This window comes from Cynocephalus volans, chromosome 11 (assembly GCF_027409185.1).
Source record: "Cynocephalus volans isolate mCynVol1 chromosome 11, mCynVol1.pri, whole genome shotgun sequence".
In the NCBI taxonomy this organism is placed as follows: Eukaryota; Metazoa; Chordata; class Mammalia; order Dermoptera; family Cynocephalidae; genus Cynocephalus; species Cynocephalus volans.
Window position 1 is genome coordinate 17,659,346 of NC_084470.1, and position 23,482 is coordinate 17,682,827.

At 36.3% G+C, this 23,482-nt stretch overlaps 1 protein-coding gene across 8 annotated transcripts in view; it reads left to right on the plus strand.

The window, feature by feature from the left end:
• The window catches only part of TFDP2 (transcription factor Dp-2), a 169,190-nt gene that overhangs the window by 112,691 nt on the left and 33,017 nt on the right, over positions 1-23,482 (plus strand). For all 8 annotated transcript variants that reach the window (XM_063113517.1, XM_063113513.1, XM_063113514.1 and 5 more), the window contains 3 exons: positions 7,965-8,068; positions 19,445-19,566; positions 20,845-20,892. In XM_063113517.1, coding sequence (XP_062969587.1) covers positions 7,965-8,068; positions 19,445-19,566; positions 20,845-20,892 — 274 coding nt within the window. The remainder of the gene's footprint in view (positions 1-7,964; positions 8,069-19,444; positions 19,567-20,844; positions 20,893-23,482) is intronic.

The window sequence follows — 23,482 nt, forward strand, 5'->3', positions numbered from 1 at the left end:
GGCCACGGGACAGAAACTTGCTTGCATGGTTTGAAGAAAAGCAAAGAGGCCTGTGTGGATGTAGAGGAATGAAGTCGAGGGAGGTTGACAGGTGACAAGGTCAGAAAGGAGGGCTGCAGATGATACAAGGTTTTGTAAACCATGATAAGGACTGACTGAGACGTGACTCTAGTTAGAGGGTTTTGCAGAGCATTACTCCAGATAGCAGAATCGCTCTGACTGCTGTATAGAGGATGTACCAGGGCTATCCAGTACTATAACGTGAGCTGCTTACATAATTCTAAATTTTCTAGTACCCACATTTAAAAGAGTAAAAAGAAATGGCTAAAATTAATTTTAGTGACATTTTATGTAACCCAAACATTTACCAAAACATTATCATTTAACATGTAATCAACATAAATATTACTAATGAGATATTTTATAGGGTTTTTTTGTACTAAGTATTGAAAATCTGATCTGTATTTTACACTGAGAGCACATCTTAATTTAGATGCTAAATTTTCATCGATTGAAATGAAATGTAGTACTACCATAACAATAAAGTTGTGTTTGATGGGAAAATATTTTCTACTGCTTTAGTTTTTAAATTTAAATTATTAAAATTAAATAAATGTAAAATTGAGGTCTTCATTTGCACTAACCACATTCAAATACGCAGTAGCCACATGTGTCTAGTATGGAAATAGACTTGCGGGGTGGGGTGGGCAGAAGCAGGAAGATGAATCAGGGAATTATGGCAATAATTCAATAATTTAAGCAAGAGATGATGGCTTGGACCAGAGTGATAGTCGTGGAGTGAGTGGTTGTGTTCAAGATTTATTTTAAAGATAGAGCTAACAGGATTTATTAATGGACTGCATGTGGGATATGAGAGAAAGAGAGGAGTTAGCAGTGATCTTTTTGGTCTGAACAACTGAAGAATAAAGTTGACATTTACTAAGGTGAAGAGAGAAATGGAAGAAGGAGGTTTCTGGGGGGTGGGCAGTCAGGAGTTAGATTCTGGACATGTTACCTTTGAGATACCTGTTAGACATCAAAATGGAGATATGAGAAGACTGCTGGATATGTGAATCTGACATTCAAGAGTGAGTCATCCGTGTGTTTAAAGCCATGAGACTTAGATGGGATCTCCTAGGAAGGAAGGGTTAAGAGAGGAGAGGTTGGAGGACTGAGCTGAAGGGCTCCCGAATGTTTAGCGAGGTGGAGCCAGCGGCCTAGCCTGAGAAGGAGCAGCCAGTGATTAGAGGGAGCACCAAGAGAGAATGGTGGCTTGGATGCCAAGTGGAGAAAGTGTTTAAAAGGAAGGCGTGATCAAAAAAGGGTCAATTGTGGTTGGTAGGGTAAAGTACGTTTTTACCATCTTTTTTTTTATTAAGGGGTAATTTGCGCACAGTAGAATTAAGCCTTTTTAGCCTAGAGTTCTACAAGTTTGACAGACACATACACCACCACAATATAGGTCATTTTTAAACTTTTATTTAGGGCTATAGTTTAGCTTGTCCTGTGAAGTTGGACCCTGTACATACCACTGCCTGTAATTTGAGAGATTTATAAACCCATAAAAAAGGTGTATTTTCTACTGTAAGTTACTAATTTGGTTTTTCTAGGGTGATTTGATACAGGCTTGGATGAGGAAAGTTTTTTCCTAAAGCTAATTCAGGCCAAAAAAAATTTTTTTTGCAAGAGGGCTGGCTGGTCAGCTCAGCTGGTTAGAGCGTGGTGTTGATGACACCAGGGTCCAGCCTTCCATCCCTGTGGCCAGCCACAAAAAAAAAAAAAGAAAGAAAAAGAAAAGATTGTAAGTGAAAGGAATCTTTGGTGTCTACACAAGTCTGGTGAAAAACAGAAAGATTCCAATTACTCAAGAAGTTGAAATAAAGTTTGAACTAAAACTTTGTGCCTGTACCAAGATTTGGCACAAGGTTTTAGCTCTGTTCCCTAGCCACTCCCTAGATGATTGATCTCATTTAGTTAATTGAGTGAATTGCCACAACCAGAATCCAGGCAACCTAAAAAAAATTTTTTTAATAAATACACTTAGTGCCAGGAATTAAGTTCTGGACAGTGTTAAATTCCTGTTGCCAAGGAGCTAATGAATTCAGGCCAACTACTTTGGAAAAATTATTTAGACTTTGGTTTACTTCTGTTAACATGGCTGAAATTTCAGGTGACTGGATGTTTGTAACCTATTTAAATGTGTTCTTTTGAGTCAAAATATATATATATTTCTACTGCTAAACTTAGTTGATTTGATGAAAGTAAATTTTGTCTAAACACATGGCTTTTTATTTCTGTACATTACAGTTACTGGAATCCCAGTGGAAGCCCTTTAGCTGATTCTAAAGCAGATTTTTTTTTTTTTTACTTATTATAAGACACAATCATATAGATTAGATCCTCGCCTTGTTTCAGCAGCTATGGCTGATTCATTCTCTCTTTGAGAATGGCAATAGCTTTTTAAATTATAAAACATGGTTTTAGAATCAAGACGGCAGAATAGATGGTCCCTAGTGTCACTCTCTCCCACAGTCAACCAATTTACAACTATTAAAAAGCAATGACTGCCATGCTGGGTCACTAGAGCCCAGGGGAAGAAGAGAAGAGACCTACAGAGTTCATGAAGGCAGGAGAAGCCATGATGAGAGAAAAGACTGCTCTGTTTTGAGCCCCGACCACTTCAAGGCTGCCCTGGTGAGCACATGGAGCAAGAGCTGGCAAATGCTGCTGCTGTGCCCTTCATATGAAGTTGCTTGGAGGCTGCAGGGGAGAAGAGGGCCTTGGTGGCCACCCCAGGCCAGCAAGACCACTAAACAGCATTCCCATGGACCCACATAGGAGCAAGGAGCCAGAGACAACTCAGAGGCCAGTGAGTCGTCACAACGGACTGGTGCACAGCCTGTCCCATGGGAAGTATTTGGAGTGCGGGCAGTGGGGAGACAAGCCCACCAGGGGAACATTGGGGCACAGCTTGAACAGCTGATCTGCCCTCCAGTCAGCACAGGACCACTCAGTGTAGACTGGTCAGGAGTATAGAACTGCAGGAGGTACAGTTCACTGAAAAGACTTAGGCCCAGAGTTTCCACACAACCCAGGTGTACCAGATCTCACGAGAACTGGAAGTACTTAGAAGGTCAACAATTAAAGCCTGAGCTGCACAAAAATCCTTCCCCAGAGAATCAGCAGCAAAGCAGCAATTTAGCTCAACCACAGAGCTCCAGTGCTGGTTCCCACAGGAAGTTCCCCCATTTTAGAAGTAAGCAAAGGACAACAAATTAGTTCCAGTGCAGAGTTTTAAGTAGTGGGGGCAGCTAATAATCCAAAACATAACGGAAAGAAACACAAAACACCCACACATTAAAGTTCTGATATTAACCAGTAAAGATCTAACACCACCAAAGAACACCTATAAAATCTAGAAGGACCAGAAGCCCCCCAGGCTCCCAAGCCAGGGTGGGGGTCGGGGGCCAAGGGCTTCAGCCGCACCCACCCGACATCCACATCCAGCCCAGCAATGATCGCAGAGCTGCCCACAGAGCTGCGGCTGGAAGCACCCAGGGCTCCCCTGCTGGAATGAGGAGAGTGCCACAGGCCTCCACCATATTCTCCCCCACAGCTGCTCCACAACATCTTAGAATGTAAAAAAATAATAATAAAATTTAAAAATAAATAATAAGACATGCATGCATAGTCATAAAATGTTTTTCAAATAATAACAAAATGTAAAACAAAGTAAAACTTCCTCCATACTGCTCACCAGAGCTAACCACCGTTAAATTTGTTGTTTATCTTGCCAGACTTTTTATGCATGTATAAACATATTTGTATATGTAGTTTTTCAGGTAAATGTAATCATATTCTCTTATGATGGGAACATTTTTCCATGGCAATACATGGAACTGTATAATATTCCATCATAGATGTGTGCCAAAAAGTGTTTTAAATACTTAAATTGTTTCCAGGTTTTTGCTTTTATCCACACTGCTGCAGTCCTAGGACGTGTATAATTGTTCTTATCAGCTTAGTATATTAGTTTGTATTTCTACCAGAGGAACTGCTAGTCAGATGGTATGCCCGTTGTTAATTATGACATTGTTGTACAGGGATGAGCTTGTCACTTAGGCAACAGAGGGCAGTTGAAAGGATATTTGTTGAGGTAGAAAGAGGCTTTAAAATGTGTATAATTGTTTTTAAAGATTTATTTAATATTTTGTACTTTCTAAAACTTTGTACTCTAGCACATAGTTCCTTTAGTCCTCTGTAATTATAATCCAACACATTGTCAGAGCCTCCAGAAAGATTCTGCAGTACTCCCTGCATCAGCAGAGTATGTTAACTCCTGGAGTGCAGGGGACAATGTCACCTGTTAAATGAGTATCCGTGATGCTCACATTAGCACTTGATATAGTAGGAGTTACATCAATGTTTTTTAAATGTGCCATTTTGCCACATCTTCATCAACTGAGGGCATTATCAGACTTCTTAATCTTTATCAATCTGGTAGATGAAAAGATTTCTTTTTTAAAAAAGTAAATTTTTTTATTAAGATCAAGCATCTTTTCAATTGATCATTGACATTTGTATTTCTTTATGTGCTGAGCTTATTTTTATATTGAGGTATTGTCTTTTTCTTACTAATTTATGAGGGGAGCTAGTAAAAATAAATATTAAAAAAAAGTTTATGAAGGGAGATTAAATAAATACATCTTTTTGAGAAGAGTAAATCCAATGACCTGTGTGTTACAAATTTGTTTACCAGTCTGATATTTGTCTTTTACGTATATTGGGTCTTTTACTATATAGAAAAAATTTTTTTTTAAGTAGTCGAATCTGTCAGTCTTCTCACTTAAGATTTCTAAATTCTGTAACATGTTTAGGAGGGCCTTTCTCATTCCCGTATAATAAAGATATTATATTTCTTCTAATATTTTTATGCTTTTAATTTTTGTTTAAATATTTGATCTTTCTGGAATTTATTTTTGTGCAGAGAGAGAATTGAAATCTAAGGTTTCTTTTATCCAAATGGACAGTCTTTTGTCCCAGTATCATTTAAATAATCCTCCCTTTCTCAATTGGTTTGGAATGCTACTTTTACCATGTGCAAAATTTTCACATTTAAATGAAGTAATTTTTGGACTTTTAATTTCTTTTTATCTGCTTTGCTAATAGCACATTATTTCAATTACTGTAACTTTGTAATACTTTTGAAATCTGTTAGACTAAAGTTCTCCACTTCCCCATATTCCTTTTTTTCAAAGTTTTCTTGGTTATTCTCTGCTTTTACTCTTCAAGATATACTTTGGAATCAATTTCTCAAATGTATTGAGTTCCCTTTAAATTCTTTTGATATTAACTAGTATGACAGTTCTGGCTTTAATGCTTTTCTTTTTATTTTGACTGAAGTTTTGAAGTCTCAATTTTCCTTTAGTGTTAGGTTTAAAAGTAGTGTCAATCTGTTCCCTAATCTTAATTATCTTTTTCTGTGTTTCTTGCTTCACTGTTTTTTGAAAGTTTTTAAAATTTTGCCTATAGCATAGTGTAGCAGAGATGATCTCATCGTAAACACTCAGCAGCATTAAAGTCATTTTTAAAAACTAGCATAAGAGAGCCAGGCCTTTTCAGGGCTGTGTTCTTTCTTACATGGATCTGTGGTATGTTCCTCTTCTGCCTGGGACTGAGTTTGTGGAACATGTCTATCAGTTACATAGCTGCTGTTCCCCGTAGAATCACAGATTATTTTTCTCCACTTAAGTGGATTCTTAAACAGGTAAATAACCATATTTGAGTAGTTTCGATAATATCCTAAATCTTCAGCAATTGATAAGGTATGCATTTTATGTGAAAAAAAATTCAGTTGCAATTACAGGATAGAGAAACTTTATTTGATAATATCTATCAGTTGTTCAGTCATGTTTTCAAAACAAAGAACCTGGTGTTTAAATTTATTTCAAACTCACTACGAGTTACAGTCCTGGTTGAAAATAACAAAGGATGCAATTTAGACCGTATTACAGGAAGTTTGACATCTGGATTAGGAAAGGTAATAATTCCCATCTGTGCTGATCAAACAGTTTTTATAATTTTTTGCACTTATTTTGTGCCAGAGACTAAACAAGATGCTAGGATACAAAGCAGAGAGACATAGCCCACTTAAAGTAGAATTAAATAATAAGAGGTTTATGAGAAGCCAGAAGAGGGATATCTAGGGCCTAGAGCACAGAGGCTGGGGACAGCTTTTAAGGAGAAGGTGACAGAGGCTTTGGGAAGCTATTTGAGGTAGGATATCCAGTAAGAGCCGTGGTGCTCAGCCCTGGCTGCACACTGGAACCATCTGAAGAACTTTTAACAGTCTGATGCCCAGTTTCACCCAGGTCAGCTTCTATCAGCAGCTCTGGGGTTAGAACCTAGGCGTTGGTATTGTTTATTGCTTCCCGGGTGATTCCATGGCACAGCCAGGATTGTGAACCACTGAATTAGAGGGTAACTGTATTCAAAGCAGATAAGATAAAGTTCCAAATTAAACAAGTGCCAGTGGCATAAAGGAACCAGAGTAAGGAAATAAGAAGTAGGAAATGGTGGTTGATTGAATGAGTGGGCAGTGGAGTAAAGATATTTCTAGATTGGGTGACAAGGTGTATGCTGATCATATACAAAGATCAGTCATAGATCAAGAGTGAGAACATGAAGGGGAAACAGGTTTGGTGCTAGGCCTTGCTGAGTGGGTAGGAGAAAGATAAAGAGTTTGATTTTAAATAAAATGTGGAATTTGAGGAAGAATGATCTGTAATGTCAAATGGGCAGAGAAACTGAAAGGAAGGAACCAATGTAATAGTTGAAAACTCAGGACACACAGTAGATAATTAATGGGTCAGATCCCTGAGGAGACAGAAAGTGCAGAGCAGAGATGAAAGAAGTAATTTATATGAGAATGAGGAATATTTCCATTTGGAGAGAAATAAGTAGAAATATGCGAGGATGCAGATAAATTCACAGGTCAAGGAGGGTGAGATGTAATTTTGCCTGATGGCCTGCTTTCCTTACTGCAGGAGATGTGGGTACCTGCTGAGAATTAGGAGGTTAGGGAATGGGATTAAGGAGTGTGGTCAAGCTTTGGAAGAGTAAGGATGGGACCATCTGAAGAAGATGACTTAGAGATGTCTTTCTAGTTCTCATAAATGTTGGTTTTCCCCACCGTTTCAATATTGCCCCTCTTTCATATACTTCCTGGGTGATCTCCTTTGTTACATTTGATTGCACTGTTGTCTTCTATGAGAAACGTTGATAAGATGAAGTTTGTCCAGATGAGTTAAGTAGTTGATATTTTAGTTCAGAAAGTAATTGGTTGGCTTTTCATTTTGGGGGGAGTTTTCTTGGTAGATACATTAATTTGAAATTTAAAATGTTGAAATCACTTAAACTCTGTACACATCCTACTATTTCCAGTATCAATAACTAGTTAGCATCGTGTTTTTTACCTAATATTATAAAATCCCCAAATACTACGAATGTGACATTTTGAAAATATATTAACTCTTAGTATGTTATACTATAAAGAAATTCAAGTACTTATTTTACTTTTTGTATTTATACTTTTTCTATGATGTCTATTAAAGATCAAACTTTATCTCAACTCTGATGTGAACTATGATTTGCCTTATGTATTCTCTAAATATTTTTTTCTTCTAAAAGACCAACTAAAAGTCCAGTAGTTCATTATCAAATAGAGTGGAACTATTTATTTTACAGATTCCCTGTAAAATATCGATAAGATTATTCAGCAGAAATAATTGTATTCACAACAAAGCAGTCATTAGTATGGCTTTTCAGTAAGGTGTCTTGTTTATAATATGCTTCTTAAGATAACTATAAATTACTTTTGTATAATCAGTTAGGACCGTGGGTGTATATTGATAGAAGGTGGCCTTGATACTGCAGAAACTAACAATGTTTTGGTATCATTTCAGGTAACGTTTCATTTGTAGCATTTCCAGTTTCCAGCACCAACTCACCAACAAAGATTTTACCAAAAACCTTAGGACCAGTAAATGTGAATGTTGGACCCCAAATGGTAAGAAAATCATCAGATTTTAGAATTGAAACTTTGCTTAGACAAGACTAATTTAAAGGATAATTATAGTAAAGATATTTAGTCAAATATTACAGTTAATTTCAGTTAATCTCAGTCACCTTTATAAAAATTTTGTTTATTTTTTTATCTGAATGTAACTAAGTCTTGAAGAAAAGAAAAGTATTGTTCTCTTCAATGTTTAATTTTCAGGTATTTGAATCTATGGATTCTGGATGTCTAATATTAAGGGTTTTGTTTCCTATGTGAGGCTTCTCTTGTTTTTAATTGTTTAAATTGATTTGAAATCTGTTATATTTTATATCTTTCTCCTTTTTTTTTTTTCTTGTATAGAATTATGCTATTATCCTAAACTCTGTATTCTCATATAAATTAAATGTATAACCCAACAGTAAATCTATTTCTGGAGCTATTGATTTGAAACTCTTTCCAGTGAAGGACATTTGGGGAAAAAATCATATGCCAATTCATTTTCATCTTTAGCGGTGGAAATAGTGGACAAAAAATGGGAAATATTTAACTGTTTCTTTAAATGCATTTATTAATTATGCTAGAGCTTGATATGTAGTACTTTCAGAATGCCTTAGTTATAAACAAAGTTGCATTCAATTTTGGTACTTTAAAACTATACCTAATTATAAAAAAAAAAAAGAAAGAAAGAAAAAAGGCTAGCTGGTTAGCTCAGTTGGTTAGAGTGCAGCCTTATAACAGCAAGGTCATGGGTTCGGATCCCCATAACAGCCAGCTGCTAAAATAAATTAATAAAACTATGCCTAATTTAAATGGCCTCACCCACCGTAAGCAAAAGTGCTTAAACAATAATAACTTCATTATCAGTGTTTGTATCTTCTCATCTATAGAGCAGTTAAGATAAATTTTGCCCATAACGTACAGCACAGCAGACTATGTTAATACAAAGTTATTTAGACAAAAATATCTTTAAACATACATAATAGTTTCAGAAAGTCTTTAAGACTTTAAGACATGACATTTTCCTTAGTCAGTGGAGGACTTTTAATCATCTGCAGAATTCCAGCTAAAGATGCAACACAATTTACTGTAAGTATGTGAGGAATGTAATCTAGCTCCACATCTCATACTGACATAAGTTCACATAAATGACGCCATTTCAAGGTAGCTCACGGTATATTTTCAAACATATGCTAAGCATTAGCCCCTCCCTAGCCACTATAATAGGTGCACATGTGATAAGGTACCTGCCTTCAAAGTCTGTATTTTGAAATGTGATTATGTAAACACTGAAATTAAACACATTCAAACTTTTATGAGTCTGACCCTTACAGTACTCCTCTATTTTTAGACACTATTTTCTATTGGTATTTTAGTTGATGCTGTGATGGTTCAAATTTGAACTTCTCTTTTAGAAACATATCATTTTTCTTCCCGTTGTCAGTTTGAACTAATGTGCATGTAAGCCCTTACACAGTTTAGTTCTGAGAAAAAGTAGTCATACTTTTTAGTTAGTATACTACTAAAACCCAGTTACTGTAAACCTTAGGATCAGCAAAAAAAAAAAAAAAAAGGTCAGAAGGAGAGGAAATTTGGGGCCTTTTATTAAACCAAGCCAGCCTAAGGCCTTAATTTGTCTCCCTACTTCTGAGGTACATTTTTTAGTGTGAGTTCTTGGGCAATAATCAGAGTTTTCTTTTCAGTTTCATAATTGTTGTAGAACCCCAGTCCTGTGGTCTGAATGTGTCCCTCCAAAATTTATGTGCTCTCACTGGCTGAGCGAGCGTGGTGCAGACCACACCGTGCTGAGGGTTGCGATCCCCTTACTGGTCAAAAAAAAAAATTTATGTTGAAGCCTAATTCCCATTGTGATGGTATTAAGAAGTGGGACCTTTGGGGAAATGATTAAGTCACAGTGGCTCTGCTCTCGTAAATGGGATTTGTGTCCTTGTAAAAGATATTGAAGAGGGCTCCTAGCCCTTTTCTGCCATGTGAGGACACAGCAAGTAGATGTCATCTATGAAGTAGAGAGTGAGCCTTCATTACACACTGAATCTGCTGGTGCCTTGATCTTGGACTTCTCAGCCTCCAGGACTGTGAGAAATAAATTTCTATTACTTACAAATTACCTAGGCTAACGTATTTTATTATACCAGACTTAAGATACTAGTTGGTACTGAGAAATGGAGTGCTGCTGTAACAAACACCTAAAAATGTGAAAGTGGCTTTGGAACTAGGTAATGAGTAAAGACTTGAAGAGTTTGGAGGAACAGGCTAGAAAAAGCCTATATTGCCATGAATGGACCATAAATGGCAATTCTGGTGAGGGCTCGGAAGAAGAGAACTGGAGAAAGCCTCAATCTTCTTAAAGGTTACCTAACTGGTTGTGATTAGAATGTTGTAGAAATATGGATGGTTCTGTTATCAGCAACAGATAATGGACTAATAGCTCTGAGCTCCTTCTCACATGCATTGCTTTATGCATCACTTCTGTCTGGCTGTTCATCTGTATCCTTTATTGTATCCTTTATTATAAACCAGTAAATATAAAAAGAGAAAAAAAGAAAAAACGTTGGTAGTAAAGGCCATTCAGTGAGGTCTCAGATGGTAGTGAGGAACATGTTATTGGAAAGTAGACGAAAGGCCATCCTTGTTACAAAGTGGCAGAGAACTTGTCTGAGTTGTGTTCATGTCCTAGTATATTGTGGAAGGAGGAACTTATGAGCAATGAAATACAGTATTTGGTGGAAGAAATCTCTAAGCAAAGAATCAAGGGTGTGGCATGGCTTCTCTTGACTGCATATAGTAAAATGCTAGAAGAAAGAAACGAACTAGGGGCTGGCTCATGGCTCACTGGAGAGTGTGGTGCTGATAACACCAAGGCCACGGGTTCGGATCCCATATAGGGATGGCCGGTTAGCTCACTGGGTGAGCATGGTGCTGACAACACCAAGTCAAGGGTTAAGATCCTCTTACTGGTCATCTTTCAAAAAAAATTTTTTTTAAAAGAAAGAAACGAACTAAACATTTAATTTATCATCAAAAGGAAAGCAGAACTTAAAGATTTGGAGTCTGTAGGGTAGAAGGGTGTTGTGAACACTGGCAAAAAAGAAAAAAAAATCACTCTGGAGTGTACCATCCCATTTCCTGGGCCAGCAAAGTAAACTCTAAGCCAAGGAAAGTAAAAAAATATAAGGAATTATATAATGATAAATGGATCAGTTCAGCAAGAGGATATAACAATTCAAGTATGTATGCACCTAACACTGGAGCACCTAGATATATAAAGCAAATAATACTAGACCTAATGGATGAAACACAATAATGGTTGACTACTTTCATAGCCCACTGTCAGCAGATGACAGGTCATCCAGAAAGAAAATTTACCAAGAAACATCAGAGTTAATCTCCACTCTAGACCGTTTATACCTAATGGACATTTATAGAATATTTCATCCAGTAGCTGCAGAATACACATTCTTTTCAGCAGCACATGTGTTAGGTCACAAAACAAGTCTCAATATATTTTTAAAAATTAAAATCGTATGAACTATCTTGTCTGACCGTAATGGAATAAAACTAGAAATTAATAACAGAAAGGACATCAGAAACTGTACAAAAAGATGGGAATTAAACAACAAATGGGTCAAAGAAGAAATTAAAAATTCCTTCCTGGAGACAAATGAAAATGAAACCACAACATACCACGACCTATGGGATGCAGCAAAGTTAAGAGGGAAGTTTATATGAATAAATTGTGTACATGAAAAAAGTAGAAAGACTTCAAATAAAAAACCTAATGTTACAACTCAAAGAACTAGAAAAACAAGAACAAATCAAATCCAAAATTAGTAAAAGGAGAGAAATAACAAAGAGCAGAAATAAATGAATTAGGGATTAAAAAAATATATACAAAAGCAATGAAACAGAGTTGGTTTTTCAAAAAGATAAAATCTATAAACCTTTAGCTAGAGTAACAAATAAATAAGAGAATAATTAAATAAATAAAATAAAAATGAAAAAGGAGACATTACAACTGATATCACAGAAATGCAAAGGATCATAAGAGACTGTCACAAACAACTAATAAGTTAACCAAACTGGAAAACCTGGAAGAAATGGATAAATTTCTGGGTATGTACAACTTACCAAGGTTGAATCATGAAGAATTAGAAAACTTATTTAGACCACTATGAATAATGAGATCAAAGCAGTAGTAAAAAGTTTCCCAACAAAGAAAACCCCTGGACCAGACAGCTTCACTGCCAAATTCTACCAAACATTTAAAAAGAACTAAACCAGTTCTTCTCAGACTCTTCCAAAAATTGAAGAGGGAATACTTCCAAATTCATTCTGTGAGGCCAGCATTACCCTCATACTGAAACCAGAAAAAGGCACAACAACAAAAAAAAACTACAGACCAACATCCCTGATGAACATATATGCAAAAATCCTAAACAAAATACTAACAAACCAAATCCAACAAAACATTAAAAAGATTATTCACCATGATCAAGTCTGATTTGTCCCAGGGATGCAAGAATGGTTCAACATATGCAAATCAATAAATGCAATACATCACATCAATAGAATGAAAGGAAAAAATTTTGATCATATCAATAGATGCAGAAAAAGTATTTGATAAAGTCCAATGCCCTTTATTATTAAAAAAACTCAACAAATTGGGTATAGAAGGATTGCACTTAAATACAATAAAGGCCATATATGACAAACTCACAGCTAATATCATACTGAATGGACAAAAATTGAAAGCTTTTCCTCTTAAGACCTGGAACAAGGCTGTTCACTTTCTCCACTCTTTTTCAACATAGTGCTGGAAGTTCTAGCCAGTGCAGTAAGGCAGGAGAAAGCAATAAAGGGCATCCAAGTCAGAAAGGAGGAAGTCAGACTATCCCTATTTACAGATGACACGATCATATACATAGAAAACCCTAAAGACTACACCAAAAAATTACTAGAACTAATAAATGAATTCAGTAAAGTGGCAAGCTATAAAATCAGCACACAAAAATCGATAGTGTTCCTATATGCCAATAACAAAACATCTGAAGAAGTAAAGAAATTAATCCCATTCACAGTACCTACCAAATAAATGAAATACTTAGGTGTAAATTGAACCAAGGGGGCAAAAGACCTCTACAATGAAATCTATAAAACATAGGTGAAATAAATTGAAGAAGACACAAATAAATGGAAATATATCCCTTGTTCATGGTTGGAAGAACTAATACTATCAAAATGTCCATATTACTCAAAACAGTCTACAGATTCAATGCAATGTCTACCAAAATACCAATGACATTTTTCACAGAAATAGAAAAAACAGTCTTAAAATTTACATTGAACCACAAAAGACCTTGTTTGGCCAAAGCACTTTTAAATAAAAAGAACACAAGTTGAAGATATCACACTACTTGACTTCAAAATATACTGTAAAGCTATAGTAACCAAAATAGCATGGTATTGGTGTAAAAACAGACAAATTGACCAATGGAATGGAATAGAGAACCTAAAAATAAACTCATACATCTGTAGCCAACTGGTTTTTGACAAAGGTGTCAAAAACATACACTGAGGAAATGACAACCTGTTCAATAAATTTTTTTGAGAAAACTGGATATCCACATGCAAAAGATTGAAACTAGACCCCTGTCTCTCACCACACACAAAGTTCAGCTCAACAGGGCCTAAAGACCTAAATTTAAGATCCAAAACTATGAAGCTACTAGAAAAAAATCATAGGAGAAACACTACATGAAATGGGCAGTGCTTTTTTGAACAAGACTGCAGTAGCACAGACAATTAAAGCAAAGGTAAACAAATGGGACTACATCAAACTAAGAAGCTTCTGCGCAGTAAAGGACAAAATCAAAGTGAGAAGGCAAAATGAGAGAAAGTGTTTGCAAACTACACATCAAACAAGGGGCTAATATCCAGAATATATAGGAAACAACTCAATAGCAAAAAACCTCAAATTATCCAATTAAGAAATGCACAAAGGACTTGAACAGACATTTCTCAAAGGAAGACTTACAAATAGCCAACAGGTGCGTGAAAAAATGCTCAATATCATTACTCATCAGGGAAATGCAAATTAAAAGCACAATGAGATATCATCTTACTCTAGTTAGAATGGTAATTATGGGCCGAGCCCGTGGCGCACTTGGGAGAGTGCGGCGCTGGGAGCGCAGCGACGCTCCCACCGCGGGTTCGGATCCTATTTAGCAATGGCTGGTGCACTCACTGGCTGAGTGCCGGTCACGAAAAAGACAAAAAAAAAAAAAGTAATTATCAAAAAGACATAAAATAGCAAATGCTGATGAGAATGCAGAGAAAAGAGAACTCTCCTACATTGTTGGTGGGAATGTAAGTAAGTACAGCCATTGTAGAAAAGAGTATGGAGGTTCTTCAGTGTATTAGTCTGTTTCTGTTGCTAATACCAAAATACTTGGAACTGGGTGATTTATAAGAAATCAAAATTTATTGCTTACGGTTTCTGAAGCTGGGAAATTCAAAGCCCAGGGAACACAGTTGGCGAAGGCCTTGGTGGTGGTGACAGTTATGGCAGGGTATCACATTGCAAAAATGGTGGAACAGAGAGAGCAACAGACCTTTCATGCTCTCCTTTTAAAGCCCTAAGAACCACACTCCTGACCACCATTTTTAATCCATTCACTAGGGCATGGTTCTACAATCTAATTACCTCTTCAAGGCTCCACCTTTCAATTACTATAATAGGATTTCTCACCCTCTTAACAGTCACAGTGGGAGCCCAGTTTCTAATACGTAAAACTTGGGGGACACAACTCAAGTTTCAGTGAGTTTTGGGGGGACATAATTCAATCCACTACACTCGGAGAACTAAAAATGTTACTACCTTATAACCCCACAATCCCACCACTGGGTGTATACTTGAAGGAAATGAAATCAATATATTGAAGGGACACCTGCAGTCCAATGTTCATTGCAGCACTATTCATAATAACCAAGAGATGGAATCAACCTAAATGCCCATCAACAGATGAACGGATGAAAAAAAAACCCCAGAACTGGTATATATGCATGTATTAGTCCGTTTCTGTTGCTTATAACAAAATACTTAGAATTGGGTGATTTATAAAGAAAATGATATTTATTGCTTACAGTTTCAGAGGCTAAGAAGTCCAAAGTCCAGGGAACACCTCTGTGCATCTTCTTTGGTGGTGGCTTTACAGTAATGCCAGGGATCTCACATGGCAGAAAATGGAGCAGAGAGAGACTAACCTCCTCATTAACTCTTCTTTTTGAAGCCCTCCAAACCACACCCATAACCACCATTATTAACCCATTCACTATGGCATGGTCCTAGAATCTGATCACCTCTTCAAGGCACCACCTTTCAATTACCATAGTAGGATTTCCCACCCTCGGCAGTTACAGTGGGGATTAAGTTTTGGGGGGACGTTCAACCCAAGGCATTACACAATGGAATACTGTTTGTAAGTAAAGTGAAATCCTGTCACTCGCAGCAACATGGGTGGAACTTGAGACCTTCATGTTAAGTGAAGTAAGCCAGGCACAGAAAAACAAATACCACATGATCTCACTCATATGCGGAATCTGAAGAAAAAAAATAAAAAGGTGGTTCTTATAGAAGTACAGAGTAGAATAATGGTTACCAGGGGCTGGAAGGAGAGAGGGGGTAGTGAGAGGGAAAGCAAAGTGGCAGATTAAGAGGTATAAAGCTATGTTATCTACCCTAAATGAATCAATGTATAGTATATGCATATATTGAAAAACAGACAGACATATGCAATTAAAAATAAGTAAAATAAAAAATGATAGGAAAAATTTTTTAAATTTGCATAGTTATAGTGAAAACCAAAATTTTGTCAAATAATGGAGTCCTTTAAATATAGTACTTTGTAATTATGTAGATTCTTTTCCCCTTCAGAGTACACACTCTTGCTTTTTCCAACTGTAGATGGCAGTAGTACATAAAGTATGTCAACTGAAGGCAGAAAATCTTCAGAATGCCATTCGGTCCCTATCAGATTTTCACAGCCCAGCTAACCTGTTGTCAGAGAAACCACATGATTATGTCTAAATTAAGGATGTCTGGATGTTCTTATGTCTAAATTAAGGATGTTCTTTTTTCTAGTGGGGCCTCTGAAATTAATTAATTTTTTATTTTATTTTTGATCGGCTGGCCAGTAACCGTGATCAAACCCTGGACCTTGGTGTTAGCGACACCACTCTAACCAATTGGGCTAACCTGCCTGCCGCAGGGCTCTGAAATTTAAAGCTCATTTTCCTTATTATATCAACTGAATATTAGAAGTATGTTTTTACTTCTAATTTTAATTTTGGATTTCACTATTAAGGTCAGGATTATAAAGCATGTCTGGCTCATCACCCATATAAATTAATTTTCCCATTTTAAGTGATTGATCAAGATTTTCCCTTGGTTTTGTTTCTTAAGGCTCTCTGTTATTATCCTACTTTTAGGAACTCATAGCATCTCACATGCACTTGAAACTTGTCTTCCAATTCTACCATCCCTCCAGTTTGTTTATTTGGGAAATGTTTATTAAGGAGTTACTTTGTATCAGGGTCTGCTAGGAGAAAGGAGTAGTGTGTTGCTAGTCACTCTCAGGTCAGCAAAGAGTGTCAGCTGACAATCTGATGTTGAGGAAGAAAAAAGAAACTAGAATATACTGGGAACAATTCTTTTCCAAAGTCATTTTCAATAAAGATAAGCAGTTTTTCTCTATGTCCTGTTTCCCTTCCTCCTCACCTTTTTTCCCCCCCTTTCTGTATAATCCCTTAAATTAGGTAAAACTGAGCATGCAGGCTGCTAATAGATATAGGAAAAGAATTCCTTAATATTACTACTGTGCATGTAATTCAATCTATATCAAAGATAAGTTAGAATGTTTAGAATAGCTTTTGTGGAGACTTCTGTTCTAGGAATAGAGTAGTCCAGAGACTAATAAAATACTCACATTTCCTTCTGAAGCTGTCAGTACCCAAGGTCAGCATGATAGAGAACATTTGAATGTGTGGTATAGTGATTGGTGAGAACTGTGCCCTTTGTATTATATTTTCTTATTGGGTTTTATGTTATCCTTTCCAGCATATCAGTGAACGAAGAAGCTACTTTTTTCCCCATTATTTTAAAAGTTGGGTCTTCTGGGCCGGCCCGTGGCTCACTCGGGAGAGTGCGGTGCTGATAACACCAAGGCCCCGGGTTCGGATCCCTATAGGGATGGCCGGTTCGCTCACTGGCTGAGCGTGGTGCTGACAACACCAAGTCAAGGATTAAGATCCCCTTACCGGTCATCTTTTTTAAAAAAAAAAAAAAAAAAAAAAAAAAAGTTGGGTCTTCTGACCCAGTACAGTTAATATGAGTGTGCTTCACAAAGTTCATGGAAAGGTTTGTATTAACTTTTAATTCTATTTTTCTGTGAACTTTTTGAAGTACTCTTGTATTTATTGTGCCTTTCCAAAAGTGTTCCTAGCATTGTGCTAGACCCTGCAAAGCACATAGTTTGGTAAAGCACAGTTTCTACCTGTGAAGATCCTGCACTGAAATGGAAGTAGGGAGGTGAGTGAGATGTGTGGCGGAGTGGGAAATACACACATGTAGAGTACAAGGCAGAATCTGATGAGAGGTGTAAACACATGGTCTAGTTTCATGTTTTCTTATGAGGCAAGCATCTGAGTGCTTATTTAATACCCTTGGCGTATTGTAGTTAATCAGAATTCTCCAGACATCTGTCAGTATTATTGTCTTTTGTTTTTATTTTTTTAACTATAGAATTAACTTATTAAAATTATTTCTTAAGCATTTGTAGGTACTAACCTCTCCCTTGCCCCATAATGGCATAATGTCAAAACACAACCAGAAGCTAACTAAAGTTCTTAAACACTTAGTAAATGAATAAATGTTGACTAGACTTTAATAACTTAAGTCTGAACTGTTTTTATATTACAGAGTTTATTGTTTGACTCTTTCCTTCAAATGCAAATAACAAGCTTGAAATGTTTATAAATCCTTACCTTTGGTCTTGTATGGAGCAAGTTAGCAACTAACTTAATGACCTAACCTAGACCTGGCTGCCAAAACTGGTTTCATTTGATCAGGGAGAAAAAAATTAATTAGTGTTTTGGCTTACATAAGGCAATAGATATAGAACTATTTCTTTTGTTTTAAGACTTATTTAACAATTATATGTAGTCCATATAGATGTTTTTCACTTTTAATTGGGACTTAAATGTTACTATTATGGACATTTTATTTATGTTTTTGCCCTACCTATTATAGACATTTTTAAAACTTTACAAAAATAGAACCCCTCTGTACCCAGCATCTACTTCAACAATTATCCACATAAGACCACTCTTCTTTCATTAATATTCCCATTCACTGGAGCATGCTCTTTTTTTTTTTTTTTTTTTTAATAAAAATACTTTATTTCTATTTATTTGAATTAAATTAAAGATAGCCTGAGAAAATACTTTTAAAGCTATTACTAGACTGCCAGATTTTTTGTATTATTTATATGTCTTTGGAAAAAACTTTTTTTTCATAAATGAAAATGATAAGACCTAGAAAGCAATTTGGTAATACATATCAAGAAGCCTTTTTTTTTTAAAGTTCATATCCATGGTTCCATTAATTCCCTTTCTCTAGTCTAGCCTTAGGAAATAGAAATTAAGGCGAAGACCATTATACAAAAATGTTTATTACGGCATTATTTATAATAGTGAATAATTTAAAATCCATATATACCTAATGGGAATAATAAATCCTCATTGTAGAATGTTTTACAGTCTTTAAATGCCTTTAAAGAGTGTTTGATAACATGAGGAAATGCCTTTACAAAAACAAGATAAAATTGCATCTGTAAAGTAATCCAGATTGTGTAGTGTCTTTGTGCGTATGATGGACTGTGAAGTTCTGATTTGCCGTTACCCTGGTTCTAGTAAATCAAGCTCTACTGTAATTCGTATCCTGAATTTCAAAGAAAGCTTTTCATCTTTTTGATTTTTTAAACATTGTCAGATCCCCATTCTGGCTAAGTGCCCCAAACAAAAAGAAACGAACAAAAAATATTGTCAGTTGCCAACGTTGTCCTTCCAAATTGCTGTTCACTTGCTGAAACCTGTGTTCTGTTGTCGTGCCAGTATTCAGGATACTTGTGCTTTAAGATCCTAGGATATAAATAAATCAAAAGCTTGTTTATATTTTAAATGATTGACATTAAGTGCCTTTTAGGCAGCAAGGTTTCCTCGTTGTGTGTAGGTTAGTAGTCAACATTATTTTCTGCTGATAGGCTTTTCTTAATAACTAAGAGTATTATTTTCTTTTTCTTAACCTTACAGATTATAAGTACACCACAGAGACTAACCAGTTCAGGAAGTGTTCTGATTGGGAGTCCATACACCCCTGCACCAGCAATGGTTACTCAGACACACATAGCAGAAGCTACTGGCTGGGTTCCCGGGTAAGAGTATTGCAAGTTACTCTTTTAAAAACCTTCTTTTAAAAAAAAAAAAAAAAAAAAAAGTTCCGACCTTTTTTTCACTGTCTTATTGTCTGTTCTTGTTTTATGTTAGTCTAATTCTTAAAAATAAATAGTTTTCTTTTAAAATCATCTATTTTATTTCATTTTGCATCTTAGATATAAATCATCTCTGGAGCAACCATTTTTAAACAGAGAAAACCAGTGTAGTTACTTGTAACTGAATCATGTGACTTTTTCCAGCTCTGAAATGAGGCTGTTTTATGATTATAACATTTAGCTGCTTTGGAGATATAAAACTATATATTATTTTAACACTCATAAGAAAAGAGTTACATATTAAGTGTTAGCTATACTCAGAATTCCTATTTCCTTAAAAATAAGAAAAGGAACTAGGAAAAAGAGGCCACAGATCTTAAAATTTTTATTAAATTTTCCCTTGATTCTTTTTAAACACTGGACAATTAAATCAATTTACCTTCTATGTTACTTGTTTGCCACTTTTAGTATCGAACTGTTACATGTTTCATCTTTGCCTGTAAAATACCCTTACCCAACCTTTCTCCACTCTTTATCATTTTAGCACCTCATCCTTCCATAAAAGAGAAAGAAATATTAAGATAAATGACTCAAACCTCATTTTGTCACTTTAGAATTTTCGTTGCTTTAGAGGTTATTTACATGGTGACATACTGCACTGGTGGTTTTATCATATGTGAATTTTAGCAAGTAGACAGTAGTAAATCTTGATTAAGAATCTCCTTGCTTTAAGGATAAGTGAGTTAATGAAACAACAATGCTGGCAAAGTGCTTTAAACTATTTACATATTAATGTACATGCATTCATTAAAGACAGAAGAGTTTTATATGTATACATACTTCTTTATTATCAAATGAGGTGCAATGACAGAATCACCTGTAACCACCTTTGTTTGGTCCTTATGGAAATTCTCACATTGATCTAAAAGCTGCCTTTGATATCTGCATGGCCTTGAAAGATTGTAATTGAAAACCAAGCCTGTGCCAGTAGTGTTGGCACCCTTTGGAGAAGACCAGAGTTAGGATATTTTTAGCCCCAATGGTGCTTTATACTGGGTGTGGCAAGATTGATTTTATAGTCAATCATTACGTGCACATCTTTTATATTTGTTAGTTTTTGTCTTTGGATATATTCAGTGTAGAATTAGACAAGCTATAATAAACCATAAAATAAAGTTGTTATATATGTGCTGTTTTTATGCTATCTTTTTTTCTTTTCAGTGATAGAAAACGGGCTAGAGAATTTATAGACTCTGATTTTTCAGAAACGTGAGTATCAGTGTAAGAGTTTTGTTGGGAGATTTTGCTGTGTGGAGAGGAGTTTGGTGCCCAGACTCTAGTTTAAGTAATGAGGTGTTTTTCTTCACATAGCTTTAACTTCATTCAGTTTCTACCACTATTTCATTCTGCATTGGGTATTCCAACTCACTCATAGTATCTGTATGATTTCAGTAGAAGTTATCCTGTGAGCAGATTGGCTGTTGGTAGTATATCATTTAGTCCCCTCCCTCCTTTTGGGAGATGAAGTGTTCTACCGAAGTGAATACTCTACATTACTCTCACATACCCAAACTCTTTTAACAGTAGGTTTTATTGAAAACATTTATAAATAATAGTAAACTCTCACTTGTTTCTTGAACAATGTATTGGATATGATATCACCTTTCCTTAGAATATCAGGACTCTGGTTCTCCATTCTGGGTGTGCACCAGAATCACTTGTGTTCTATTAAAATATAAATACCTACTGAGTCATAAACTCCAGGATTAAGAACTATCAACTTGGGGTCATTATTTGAACCTGAGTTCAGTATTCTGTGCAAGCCCCTATCCTAGGTGCCATGTTAATGTATCACTATGTTGGGTAGAATCAGAGTCAGTCTTAGAGGCAGTGAAACTCTATAAGATTGTCACTATTTTAAATAAAATCTTGCCAGCTGTGCTTTTTAAATTTATTTTTGATTCTAAGATTTTGTAACTCCTTTTTTTTAGGTGGTGTTTTAGTCTCCTTCCTCCTATTAGATCATCTGCTCTTAATGTAATAGTTTTCTGTCTTCTCCATTTTCAGATTTGCTGTCTCTGGTTTGTCATTCAGTGAGAAACTAGATGGCCAAATGTATTAGAATTCGGTCTAAAATGAAAGTGGATAGACTCTGAGTGAGAACCTTGGGACTATATATAAAGAATATATGTTTTCTTGCATTGACACTAGTGCTGCTGTAGTTCCTTAGTGACTTTTGTTGCTTGTGTCTTGGTTCTTAACTATTTTCAACAGATAAAATCATGTCTGAGGAACTGCTATATCATAGAGAAATATATGGTGAAATGTTCTTTCCTCTCTAATGGAACTCACACTGGTCTTTCTTGGTGTTTATCCTTGGAAACAGCTCACCTTGGTCTTTCTTGGTGTTTATCCTTGGAAAGGACAGCACTTTAAATTCTTACAAATGTATTTAGCAATGTTTAAGACCTTGAAAATGGAAATATTCATTAGTTATAATTTGTGACACCTATGAACTACAAACAGTTTAAAAAACAAGATTTTCTTTATTCCCTTCGTAAGAGAGAACTGTGAAAATCACATACAAAAGTGTTAGATTAAATTTATGGATTGGTGTAGCTATTGATTCAACTTTCCCTTTCTACATTTGGTTCAGTGACTTCTTTTCCTAGTGCTTTTTATTATTCTAGTTTTATTTTCTAACATAACTTTTCTGTAATGTATTCCACCTCACCCCCAGTCAGACCACAAAGATTGCTACAAGTGTTATCTTTATTCTTCTCCTAAATGAGTAAGATTTAGCACAGTGGTGTTTCATTCTTCCCTTATGCACTTTTAGTCAAATCTTCTTTTTCTTTTGGAGTACAGTTAAAACTCAGTTTATGTGTAGTAAACCAATAATTTATAATAAGCTAATATAATTTAAAGTAAAATAAGCTATAGTAATCAGAATCAGTATAATTAAGAGTTCCAGTCACAATGGCAGAATAGACGGTCCCTGACCTCACTCTCTCCCACAAATCAACCAATTTACAACAATAAAAATGCAACATCAGCCAAGCTGGGGCCACTGAAGATCAGGGGAAGAGGAGGAGAGACCTACGGAGTTCAAGAAGGCGGGAGACACCCCGATGAGAGAAATAAAAAGCTGCTCTGAGTGTTTCGGGATGTAACCTCTAAAGCTGGAACTGCTGAGCGCATGGAGCAGGACCCAGCAAAAGCTGCAGCTGTGCCCTTCAGGTGGAGTTACTTGGAGGTGGCAGGGGAGAAGAGGGCCTTGGAGGCCCCCAGGACAGCAAGACCACTAATAGGGTTCCTATGGACCCACACAGGAGCAAGGAGCCAGAACAGCTTTAAAAGGGGAACCATTCAGAGGCTGGTGAGTCATCACATGGGACCTACACAGGGCCCGCCCCATGGGAAGTGTTTGGAGCATGGGTGGTAGGGGAGACAGGCCCACCTGGAGAACACTGGGACACAGCAAGGACAGCTGATCTGCCCCCAATCAGCACAGGACCCCGTCAGGAATATAGAATTGCATGGGGTGCAGTTTGATGAAAAAACTCAGGCCCAGATCAGAGTTTCTATACAACCCAGGTGCACCAGGTCTCTGGAGAGCCAGAAGTACGTATAAGGTCAACGATTAAACCCTGAGCTGCACAAAAAGCCTTCCCTAGGGAAACAGCAGCAAAGCAGCAATTTAGCTCAACTACAGAGTCCAACTATTCATTCCCACAGGAAGCTCCCCCATTTTAGAAGTAACCAAAGGAAAAAAAATTAGTTCCAGCCCAGGTAAACCACCAGCACCTTGGGGCCTGCCAGGGGACATGAGGCATGGAGCAGGGGACCAGACCCCACC